The sequence below is a fragment of the Ananas comosus genome, linkage group 13, assembly GCF_001540865.1.
Source record: "Ananas comosus cultivar F153 linkage group 13, ASM154086v1, whole genome shotgun sequence".
NCBI lineage: Eukaryota > Viridiplantae > Streptophyta > Magnoliopsida > Poales > Bromeliaceae > Ananas > Ananas comosus.
Genome location: NC_033633.1, coordinates 6,306,374 through 6,318,514, shown reverse-complemented (window position 1 = coordinate 6,318,514; position 12,141 = coordinate 6,306,374). Strand labels below are relative to the sequence as shown.

The following is a 12,141-nucleotide window of genomic DNA, read 5'->3' as shown; positions in this document are numbered from 1 at the left end:
ACACACACACACACACACTTGTATGATGAACTAAAGAATATTTGGGTACATAAAGAGGAGGCAAGATTTACATACTAAAATGCATTTTGTGAGGCAAAAAGGAAGAAATGGAAGGAGAGTTACAGGAGATAGTACTTTGTTGATGTATTTGGAGTGGTTGGAGATGAAATTAGATAAGGAGAAAGGAGGGAACTGGGTAGGGAAGGAGGAAGGGAAGGGTCATGGAGTTGGTGTTGGTCTCTTTTCAGGAAAATATGGTTGCAAAAGGAAGTGGAGCCAGGACAGTGTTTGACGAAGGGCTTATGGCATGGGTCAACCATATTGACGAGCCCTTTGTTTGATTTAGTATGTGCACCTGCACTTGGTTTGATAAAGGGTTTCCCCATGTCATGTGCTCACACAAAAATGAAAATAGGAAGGAGTGTATCTGACGGTGCATTAAAGTATCTTAGTTAGTCCAATAGCTCAAGGAGGCTTGATCTTATTCCTAACAAGCAGTTTAGGATGGTTAACACGACTAGGATTAGACCATTGAGGGAATTTGTCGTCGTCTTTCCATTGTCAATGATTTGAAAATTTGTTGAGGATCATTGGCACAGGAAATTTGGAAAAGAATAAAACAGAGGAAAAAGATAAGGAAAAAAAGAAAAAGCGTGAGAAAAAATGTAAAACAGAGCAGAAACAGGAAAAAAAATAGTAGTACCATGACCCGTCCAGTCAAGGCCCCTTACTAGAAACCTACTGAGATGCTGGCATGTTAGCAGGTCAAAGGACCTTGAACTATACCTGACTAGACAACTTAAATTGGTTGGCTTCGGTCTGGTCTAGTTGAGTTGACGGGTTTAAGTCAAGATTGATGTAAGATAGAATAATACCATTTTGAATGTTATTTCGTAGGTCTAAAATTCCCCTCCAAATTCTTGTTTAATTATTTTCTTCTCTTTATTTACAATTTGTTTTTAGCCTTGCCTCTCTGCTACTGTTGGATCTAAAAGTTTTTTTTTTATCAATCACTGATTATCATTTATCCTTGGAATGCGTTCCTTCAAGTTTTTTTCTTTGTTGTTATAAAAAAATAATTACATTGTTTCTATCTAGTCAACCATGAAATTGTCAACTCTATATGCTCGCTTGCATTGACCTGCTTTCAAACCATCATTAAAATTTTGTTTGAGGTTCTTATTGGCAGGTTGGTTTCTCTATAATTAAATTTTCCCCCTTTTAACATTTTATTTAGATAGCAGGTGCGGTGGTGCATTATAACTGTCTAAGTAGGGCTGTCAATGAGCTAAACACGAGCGAGCTGGGGCCAGCTCAAGATCGGCTTGAAAATAATTCAAGCTGGGTGTTCGACTCGAAATTAAAACGAGTTGGGATAATCTAGCCTGTTTTCGGCTTAAAGTTAATTCGAGCTATCACGAAATTATTTCGAGCCAGCTTGAATTAAACTTTAATAAAACATTAAGACTAGTTGTCATTTGTATTATTTTTAATTTATTATTATTCATGGTTAGTATTGCTCTTAATATTGCTAATTAGTATTAAAATTTAGAAGTCATGCTAACAAAAAACAAAAACTTAAAAATAGTATTTGAATCTGCTACATGTTAATCTAGTAATAATATTTTTATATATTATTTATTTATTTTCCAGTTATATTGAGCCAAATGCGAACGAGTTGAGCTTGTAAATTCCGAGTTGAGCTTGTAAATTCGATTTGTATATTTTCTGAGCTGAAAAAGTGAACTTGTAATTGGCTCATTTATTAAATAAGCTAGCTGAGTTTGAGCCAATTTTGAGTCGAACATGAGTTGGCTTGCGAACGAGTTGCATTGACAGCTCTACGTCGAAGCAAAAGTAACTTCAAATGCTTTTATTATAAAATAATCAACACTAATCTCAGCAAATTTTGTTTTCTGAAGTAGGACCTACCATTTTCTTCAATGTTTATTTCATTTTTTTTCCTGCCTTTTTTTCACCTGAATCTACTTGCTATCACTTGCAGAATAATAACTTGAGCTCACCTTAGGTTAAGTCCTTATCTTCTGCATATACAGGGATCAGCCAGTTTTTTGGTGTTGCGATGCTATATGTTGTTTGTGATGCTTCTGTAAACCTTACTATTTGATGCTTCTTACCTTTACAATGTCCACTGTTGTGGCCTCTTATGCCTAGTCAGATGCCTTGGCAAACAACTTTCTTTTTAGTGTTTATACTTGGTTATTTCCATCATTATCTCATTGAGTAGTTTTGCAAAACATTTTGTGCTTCCTTGTGACGTTTGAATTTCCTTTTCAAGACCGTTTGTTGATGTATATTATTTGGTTTTAATATCCCCCATTAGATTTTTTTTGGTTTCTTTTTGTGACGCCTCCTAGGAGGGGTCACCCATTCTAGAACTTGTCACGCCCCGCGACCGCCAATTTGGTCAGTTCGGCTACGTCGATCAGACGCCGAACGGATAGAGCCTCCCCTGTCCGCCCAAGGCTAACAACAACAAGATCATGTAGTTGCCCAGGAAACATTAACCTCATACATGATCTAAGCAAGTACTAATGCAAGCAATCAACAAAAGAGAGAAAGATCTAGCTATTACAAGTCCATTCAACATGTACATCGAGTTTACATTTTCATCTCCAAAATGTATACATGTTCATCTCATAAAACAAAATAGCTCTACAACAGGTATCCTCACCACTATACATCACATATCTCTCGGGTGCATGAGGGTACTCTAATACAAAAGGAAAGCTGTTAGCTAACTAGGGCGCTATGCCCTTACCGCGGTCCTCGCCCGGTCTGCTTGAACTCGGCCTTGCAACAAAGTGGGGTGAGAACTACGAATAGTTCCCAGAGGGTTCGGCCGCCGACTTCGTCGATCTTCCCACTAGATCTAAGCAGGCATAAGTAGATAGATAGGTATATGAAAATGAGCTGCTACATAGTAACGAAATTTACAACATGCTACTATGCCTCAATAAACAGTATGAATGCATGAACATAGTAATGTACTCTACTAACATGATACTATGTCTCAATCTGCATGATATATATGATATAAAGGAAATATCTACATAGCAATGAAACCTACTATCAAGTAATGCGTCTCATATCCAATCTCATCTCGGCTAACCCAAAGGTTATGCCCAAACTCACATCTCAAATCTCGCCGGTGGGTAGACTCTGCGCTACACACACCCGAGACCGGCTGCTGGGTAATCAAGTTACCCAAATGCGACGTCTACTTCGGAGCTCACTACTTGGGTGGAGCGACCACGCCAAGGTTACACAGACTATGTAAGTATGATCCAATTCTCTCACTCAAGGATAGTTAGTGCCTCTGCTGCACTAGCTCACATGCTACTAAGAAAATCATCTTTTATTCTTAAGTTCATGTTGTCAAGTTGTAAGTATTCCAACTACACTAGTATACATGCCACTAAGGAAATCATCTTCTTTCCTAAGTTCATGTCAAAGTGTTTCTACTACACTAGTCCAAATGCCACTCTTTTAGGTCATTTACATGTCCAAGTTCATCTTTTGTTCTTTAGCACTATAGAATTCCATGTCAAGACCCAATCCTTATGCGTCCACTAAATCAAGTGCTCAAGTCACAATATGATTTCTACTATGGAAACATGCAAGGAATTGAAGTGCAACTACTTAACATAACCTATAATGCTTGATAACAATATATGAACATATGCTATAATAAAACAACTCGGACATAGGAGGAAGTTCAACTGCTTCGGAATAGACACTCCCCACCTTCTGGTGACGCCACGAAGCTAGACTCCAAGTTTCGTAATTTTTCGCCGCCTATTTCTCTCGACTGCAGCAAACGAAGCCAAAAACAGGCTTTTCTTTAATATCTCCGCGCAGACTCTTCGGATCGCCGAACCGAGTTCACCAGTGCGTCGGATTACCTAGCAATTAGGTGTAAAAGAGATCAATCCCAACTTTAGTTCTCATTCCAACAAAACCCACTTTGGAACCCTAGATGTTCAATGTTGCAAGAATACACCATAAGGTCCATTGATTCAAGCAATTAACATCTACTTAGCACCAAAGGGTTCTACTAAAACCAATTCTAGAGTTTAAAAATGAAACCTTAGAAATTTACCATAAGAGGGTTTGAAGCTTACTTCTCAAGCTTTTCCCCTCTTGAGCCTAGGAAGAAGAAGAAGATGAAATTCCACCTTCAAGCTTCAATCTCCATCAATCCTTACTCTTGCTTCCACCCTTGGGAGAGCTTTTAGAGAGAGAAAGGGAGAAAAAGAGATGAGGGGATGTTCTCTGGCTGTGAACAAGAGAGGAGGAGGTGGGGTCCTTTTATAAGCTGCCACAATTGCAATAAAACCCTCCAACAATTGCTATTTGCAACATACTGCAACCTGCTATTTGCAGTGTAGGGTATCGGTACGCCTTGATGCCGTACCGGTACGCCGCTACGCAGAGGCCAAACCCGAGAGTTGCTATCCTCGGTCTGCCGCGGGGTACCGGTACGCCCCGATGCCGTACCGGTACGCAACCCTGAAATGTTCAAACCCGAGAGCAGCTACTCTCGGTTTGCCTGCCTGGTACCAGTACCACCTCCTCAGTACCGGTACGCAGTGCACCAACTGCAGTTTTAGCAATGCCTTAGCTCCATTTCGCGCTGAGAAATGCTAAAACCTTTCTAACCTCATCGGGACTCAACTTTAACCCTTCCAACATTATTGGAATGTCACATGGATCACGTCCAAGCATCCTTCTCGCCACACTTTGGTCATTTTGACAAAAAATGGTTTAATACAACGAGGATTTAATATCTTACAGAACTACTCTAGCCCTAGGCTCGCTCAATCTCAACCTTTTGAGCCTACTTACCGTCCAGAAAGCTATAGACGAGTTAAGAGGTTTAGCCCTACCATACCTTATATATAGGACTATTCTAAATTTTGGGGCATTACATTCGTCCTTACCACCCAAGCCTTGACGTTCTTGTTAGGCTCAAAAGCACATTCACAAGTATTAGGTGATTTGACATTCGTCTCATTAGTCTTAACCGACCTTGTTGGAAGCCGCGCTCCACCAACAATGGTTGTCAGCGGCAGAGTTGTCCTCTTGCCCATTTATGATCGTGGCTCAACCGAGGCTCATTTCATACTTTCGGTTGGTAATTAGCTTTAATATGAACTGTGACGTCTCGCTTCCTGGGGGTTCACCTATCCTACAACTACCGTAGATCAAGGCTCACTCAACCCTCTTAACCTCTTGGGCCTAGTCATCGCGCAAAATGGTATAGCCGGGTTAAGAGACTTAGCCCTAGTATACTGTATCTATAAAATCCTGGGGGTGTCACCCTTTATGGTCTGATGTTTGTTTAGGATAATATCTTTATGCAACTTGCAGTCACTATCTTCTAGTATGCTTTAGTTTTCTTTTTATATGGCGAGAGGGGTAACATGTTCACATGCACAGTTTTAGTTCATTCTCTTTCTTTTTCATTCTATCACAGGGGACAAATTAGTAAATCAGTCTTTTTCTTTGTTTGATGTTACTAGGAGGATGGATATAACGATATCCCTACTACTATTCATAGAAGCAAAGCTGATTGCCCAGTTCAAGAGGTATAGCATTTTACTTCAACTCGTCAATATTTCTTTTTGTGGTAGTAAAACTCACATAAATTTGATTTTCTCATTGCTGCAGGATATGGTAACTGTCAGTGTGGATGGTTCTGTGCTTGATAGGATTGCAAAAATTATGTCATATCTTCGGCTTGGATCATCAGGGAAGGTCCTCAAGAAAAAGAAAAAGGAGAAAGATACAAAAGGTATGCAATTTTATAGGGTTAATTGCATACAGGTCCCTGCAAACATGGTTAATTGTAGATATATCCCTGTAAAGTTCAACTTTCATAAGTTATCCCTACAAAAGTCCTAATGTATTCAGATATGTCCCTGCCGTTAGGCTCCGTTAAAGAAATTTAGTTAACCACGGTTAAAATACTTAGCCATGGTTAATTAATAAGGTGAATTGACAATTTTGCCCTTCTTTTTCCTCTTCCTTTTCCTCTTCATCTTCTTCCTCTTCCTCTTCTGCTTCTTCTTTCTCTTCTTCTTCATATCCTCTTTTTCCTCCTCCTTTTCTCTTACTTTTTCTTCGTCGTCGTCGATGATCCGATCGTCGTGCTCGCGTGGGCCATCGTTACGAGCGCTTCCGAATCGATCACACCTTCGCCTTCCGCCTCACCGCTGCGGGCCTCAACCCCGTCTTCGTTGGCCACAACTTCGACAAGCTCTGCGACGTTGCCGGAGTCGTTTGCCGCCGCTGTCGCCGCCGCCCGCTCCCGTAGCCCAAGAAGAAAGAGAAAGAGGAAAAGGGCAAAAATTGAGAGGGTTTTTGGAGGGACATGTTTGTGAGGGCAAAAATGTTATTTCACGAGCCTACTGTTAAAAAGTAAACAGTTCTCTAGCGGATTCTAACCATAGGGACATATTTGAATACATTAGGACTTTCGCAGGGATAACTTATGAAAGTTGAACTTTGCAGGGATATATTTGCATTTCACTATATTTGCGGGGACCTATATGAAATTAGCCCAATTTTATATATGGTAGGCAAGAGTTAGTTAAAATTTTAGAAGATCTCGGGAGTTTCTTTTGGCTTTGTTTCGTGATGATATCTGGACTTGCATAAAATAGTATATTCCTTGCATATGAGATGAAAGACCCTAGAAGAGGCTTGTATATGAGGTGAAAGGCCTTAGAAGAGGCTTGTGTATGAGATTAATGGTCTTAGAAGAGGGTTGTATATGAGATGAAAGGCCTTACACTAAGGCTTGTATATGAGATAAAAGGCCTTAGAAGAGAAGGTATATTAGTGTTAGAGAATGACTTAGTATAGGGCAGAAAATATATGATATGACTGATGCTATGATGCACAGATACTCCAAAACATAACCCGTACCTATATCCGATACGTATCGGATACGGATACGCGTCCGATACGCGCCCGATACGTATCGGATACGGGATTGAAGTATCTGGAATTTTTAAAAAATTAAAAAAATCGGATACGGGTCGGATACGTTGGGATACGGCGGGACACGTTTTGGGATATGGATGGACACGTTTCGGGATACGGGCGGGATACGTGAGACATATTATTGGGTCTAAACGGGTCGGATTTAAAAGTTTTTAAAAATACCCGCATCCAAAACCCTAAAAACCAAATAAAGTCCTATTCTGCTTTTTTTTTTTGTTACGAGAGGAGAGACAAATACCGAGACCGAGAGAGAGAGAGAGAAAGAGCGGAGAAATAGAGAGAGAGAGAGAGAGTGGAGCGGTGGTCTTCCTCGCAGCGAGCAGCGGTGGTCTTCCTCGCAGCGAGCAGCGGTGGTCTTCTTCGCAGCGAGCGGCAGCATCTTCCTCTCCCCCCTCCGCTCCCTTCCCCGTTCTCTCTCCTCTCCGGCAGGAACTTGAGGTTCTCTCCCCCCCTCCCCCCTCTGCTCCCTCTGTTCAACTTCAGAACCTTTCAAGTTTCAACTCTCTCTCTCTCTCTCTCTCTCTTTTATATTTAACCCTATTGGGCTTTTAAATCTCTCTTTTCTTTTAAATATCATGGGCTTAGGTGTTTATTAGGGTTTAACTTTTGCTTTTTTTTTTTTAATTGGCCAATAATGTTACTACTTACTAACCTACAAAGATTATACGAAATAACATAAAGTAATTTTTTTCCCTCTTATCTTTTTAAATGCTAGTATATTTTTCTTTGATAAAATCTTAAAGATTTATATTTCACATACTAGAAGTCTAGAAACTTATATAGCTAATTAGCTATACTATTTAATAGGCAAAAGATGATTGCATGATTATTGATTACTGATTAGTGATTAGTTATTTTAGAAATGAATGTTTAATTGCATTGTATTTTAGGAACGAATCTTTAGGAATAAATCTTTTGACACATTTGATAGTGTTGGTCTTCTTGAAATTGCAAATCTTTCACTTGATGAGCCATATTTGGAGAGTGTGGTATTTATTGATGATTCAAATGAGAATGAAATTGAGCCAAATTGAAGTCTTTTGATGAAAACCTTCTCCTTTTCTTTTTGTTGTTTTGGATGTGGACTATGCATGTATGTAAGTCGTAAGATGTAAAGATGAATACCATGATGTTTTGTGGTAACTAGTAAGTGAATGATTGAATGGAAATACTATATTTGTTTTACTTTTACTCATTTGTTTATTTTTTATATTTCAATACGTCATGACATATTATCAATGTAAATTTATTATACATATTATCAATGTAAATTTATTATACATATTAAAATAATATTTTATTTAAGTACTCCCGGCGTATCGTATCCTAGAGTTTTGGGACAATGCCGTATCGCCGTGTCTGTATCGTGTCGTATCCGTATCCCCGTATCCGTATCCGTGAAACATAGGACTGATGTTGTGCGTGGCAGAAAATATGACCAGATATTAGAGCCTTTGATTCTGTGTCTTCGAAAACGAACTTTCGTTAAGCAGAGACAAATTGGGCATGCGGGCAATGTTAGGACAGTATTATGGGCCAAACTGAAACCTCTTGCCCAGCATATATGATTTTGATGTATGATGCGGACAATTTGTTATGTTACCATTGTTATATAGATTCGGGCTAAATTTCTTTATTTTGATAAATCACATCAACTTCTCATGTATCACCCCTTGAGTTGCAATTGCAGAATTAGTTTATTTTTGTAAATCACATCAATTTCCCTACATGTCTCAGACTCTAAATTGCAATTGTAGATTTTGATAACCAGGAGGATCTCTCTCTCTCTCTCTCTCTCTCTCTCTCTCTCTCGCACGCGCGTGTAGGTTTGTTCTTTTTGGTAACTTCAACATAAGAAGCCAACTGAAAATAAGTACAAGTATACTACTGTAGTATGGTTAACTATTTGCTAGTGGGTTAACTACAATTTTAGTTGCCTGCACACCTTTTAACAGCAACACCTGATGACAAATTTAGCATGTTAGGAGATTTCTATAATCACAGCCTAAGAGAGTAAATATGCTAGCTGGAAATCACTCGTATATGTTGAGCTTTATCAATTTTGGTGATTACAATTCTCCAATTCTCAATTACTTAGTAAGATAATCATTTTTGTCACTAAATTGTACTATTGGAGAAACCTGCCTTAATATCATATTCAATCTTAGTGGAGTATGTAGCTGATGAAATAGTCTCAATGCCTTTCCAAGCACTGCAAGTCTCCTGTTTTCCTTTTTTTTGTGGAGCACCAGTGGTGGGGAAGCTGAAACTTTTTTTTTTTAAAATGTTGTGCATTTTTCTAATTTGGGAAGTAAATTTGAGAATTGGAATTACACCCATATTTTTTTTTTTTTTTTGCAGGTAAAAATTCTACTGTGGGCAACAATTTTGATGGAGAAGAGAAGACTACACATCCTGATTTTTCCATTTCGAAGCATCATCCAGAAAAAGAGATGCCGCCGCCACCGCCACCCCGCAAGAACAACGTGAATGGAAGGGAAAAGCAGCCTGCTCCTGTTGCAAGAGTTGAGGAGGACGATATCTTTGTAGGAGATGGAATTGACTATTCTATTCCTTGTAAGGAAATGAGCCAGAGCCCAATTTCAGAGGATATGGAAGAATCTCCACGTAACCGTGAGAGGCAATCTTATTTCGGTGAACCTGTTTATGGTCCTGTTCCGCCTTCTGAGGCTGCTCAAGCTTGGTCACAAACAGTGAGTTGATTTCGACTTCAGTATGATAAATATAATCATTTTTAGAATTATGCTACTAGAAAAATTTGTGCCTGGTTTATGAACTACCAAGGTACACTATTGACTTCTACAAAGAAAGTTGTTTATTATACCCTTGGTTGTATCTACAAATATCGCCATCTTATGTGCTTGCTGGTTACATTCTAGTATGTTCAATTTATTCTTGCTGGCGAAATATTTCTAAACTCCTCTGTATTACCTTGCAGCCTTGGCACAAATTTCTTATTGTTTTGCAGCTTTCTGATCATTACCGTAGTGGAATTTATTTTGTTCTTTCCATTTTGCAGAATGGATATGATGCGATTCAAGCTCAAATGATGGCGGCTGGATACCAAGGAGAGTGGTCAGATTATCAGTATGCTGAACAATTGGCTTATTCTGAACAGTATCTACAGCAAAATATGCAGGATTATGATGCATTAGCAGGAACAAATATGCCACAGGATCCACGGTTCATGACTCAAGAAGACAAGGATCGGGGTTTAGGATCTGTTTTCAAGCGTGATGACCAGAGGCTTCAACAACTGAGGGAAAAGGATGCTCGGGAGAAGGATCCAAATTTTATTTCTGAGAGTTATTCTGAATGCTATCCTGGTTATCAGGAGTATAATCATGAGATAGTAGACAGTGATGATGAAGCCGACTTGTCAAAGATGGACATGGGTGGCCGTGTAAGTGATTCTTTTTTTTTTAAGATTCTTTTTTATCTTGTGCCAGATTTTGTTGTTGATTGGTTTGTCTGTTTGTTGCATGCTCCTTTCATTTACGTATGTAGTTTTCTTCTTCTTTGCATGCAGCATTTATTGTGAAAAAGGTAAATAGTAATAAAATTGATGTATGTTAGAATACGTGCGGACTAGCTGTTAACTTTCAGTGGTACTTTTGGCACCTGTATATGCTGAGGTGGAAGGTATTGATTAAAAGAATAAAATTTAAAATTTAACTATCATTATTTGGAATGAATATCTTCGTTAATCTTGATCATAGCGCAAAATCCTGATACGTACAACATAAGTTTGATATATGTGTTATTCAGGATTTCACCTAGTTACTTCTGATGTAAGTATCATTACATTTAGATTGAAATAGAACTATGCGTAGCCGGCAGGTTAGTTTGTAAGACAATTCTATAATTCTCACCAACTTACTAGTCTATTAGATATCTAGTGGAATCAAGACTTCTAGCTCCAGGTGTTTCGGGTGTTTCCATGCAATCATGCCTTTTGAGAATGCAAGGAGGGATGTGAATTTGTAGTGGAGTTCTAATTGACTTCTTGAATAAAGCTTGGCTACAGCAAATCAATAGGAAAGGGCTTTACCGGCTCAGTCATGGACATCTTTTTGTGAATGTATTGAGCGAGTGCTAATTTTGGATGCTTGCTAATATGGATGCTCAAACTTTCTTTGAACATTTGAACTTTGAAAAAAGTACAGCAAATTAGCATTTGGTTCAATAATCTGGTTGCAATATTAAGATGTTTCAGATAAATTGAAATTCAAGAGATACTCTCTTTTTATTTGATTAACAGTTAAATAACAAATTATACATACTCATAGACTACATATGCTTATAGGGGCTAGTTGGAATATGATAAAAGCAAGTCTTGAACATTTTACTCGTCGTACAAAACAGTTTCTGTTTTCCAGTGTTAGTTGTATAACTCTTTGGGCGTTGCTAAGGAATCGAGTGTATTCTTGGGTGAATCATTCGAAGTAAACATAGCTTTGTACTTCTTTTTTACCTCTATCTGATGCGCTTTGTGACACAGGCAAAGGGTCGCCTTCATAGGTGGGACTTTGAGACAGAAGAGGAGTGGGCCGCCTATAACGAGCAGAAGGAGGCCATGCCAAAGGCTGCATTCCAGTTTGGAGTAAAGATGCAGGACGGCCGCAAGACCCGGAAGCAAAACAAGGATCAGAAGCTCACCAACGAGCTCCACAAAATCAATAAGATCCTCGCAAGAAAGAAGGCGGAGGAGGGCCTAAACGATGGCGGGCAATACGACGACGATTTGCCGAATGCAAAGAAGCACCGAATCTAAATCAGTCGGTTCTCAATTGTCTTGTTGTTATGTAAGATTCACCGTGTTTTCATTTCTCATGAAATTCATAGTATTTTGACAGATGTAAGGTCCTGTTTCAGTGGTGGTATATTAGTTTCTCACACTAGTAATGTGAGAATAATACATATGGCAGCTAAAGTTGCGCTAATCTGTGATCATTGATAGTGCTCTGATAGGAACCACCTGTACAACACCATATAGAATTCGTCGAAGAGCAACTTTACTGTGTCAAGATTTTGAAGGTTTCAATGCTTTTATATTTTAGAAAAGTATACTCTTCTGATTTTTCGTTC

General features: G+C 38.9%; 1 protein-coding gene across 4 annotated transcripts in view; it reads left to right on the top strand.

The window, feature by feature from the left end:
- LOC109719087 (suppressor of mec-8 and unc-52 protein homolog 2) overlaps positions 1 to 12,141 on the top strand; it is a 23,069-nt gene extending 10,928 nt beyond the window's left edge. For 3 of the 4 annotated variants that reach the window (XM_020245609.1, XM_020245610.1, XM_020245611.1), the window contains 5 exons: positions 5,547 to 5,612; positions 5,695 to 5,818; positions 9,394 to 9,746; positions 10,073 to 10,456; positions 11,555 to 11,827. In XM_020245609.1, the coding sequence (XP_020101198.1) occupies positions 5,547 to 5,612; positions 5,695 to 5,818; positions 9,394 to 9,746; positions 10,073 to 10,456; positions 11,555 to 11,827 (1,200 nt within the window). Of the gene's footprint in view, positions 1 to 5,546; positions 5,613 to 5,694; positions 5,819 to 9,393; positions 9,747 to 10,072; positions 10,457 to 11,554 lie in introns of all 4 variants that reach the window. The other variant, XM_020245608.1, reaches the window with a different exon arrangement.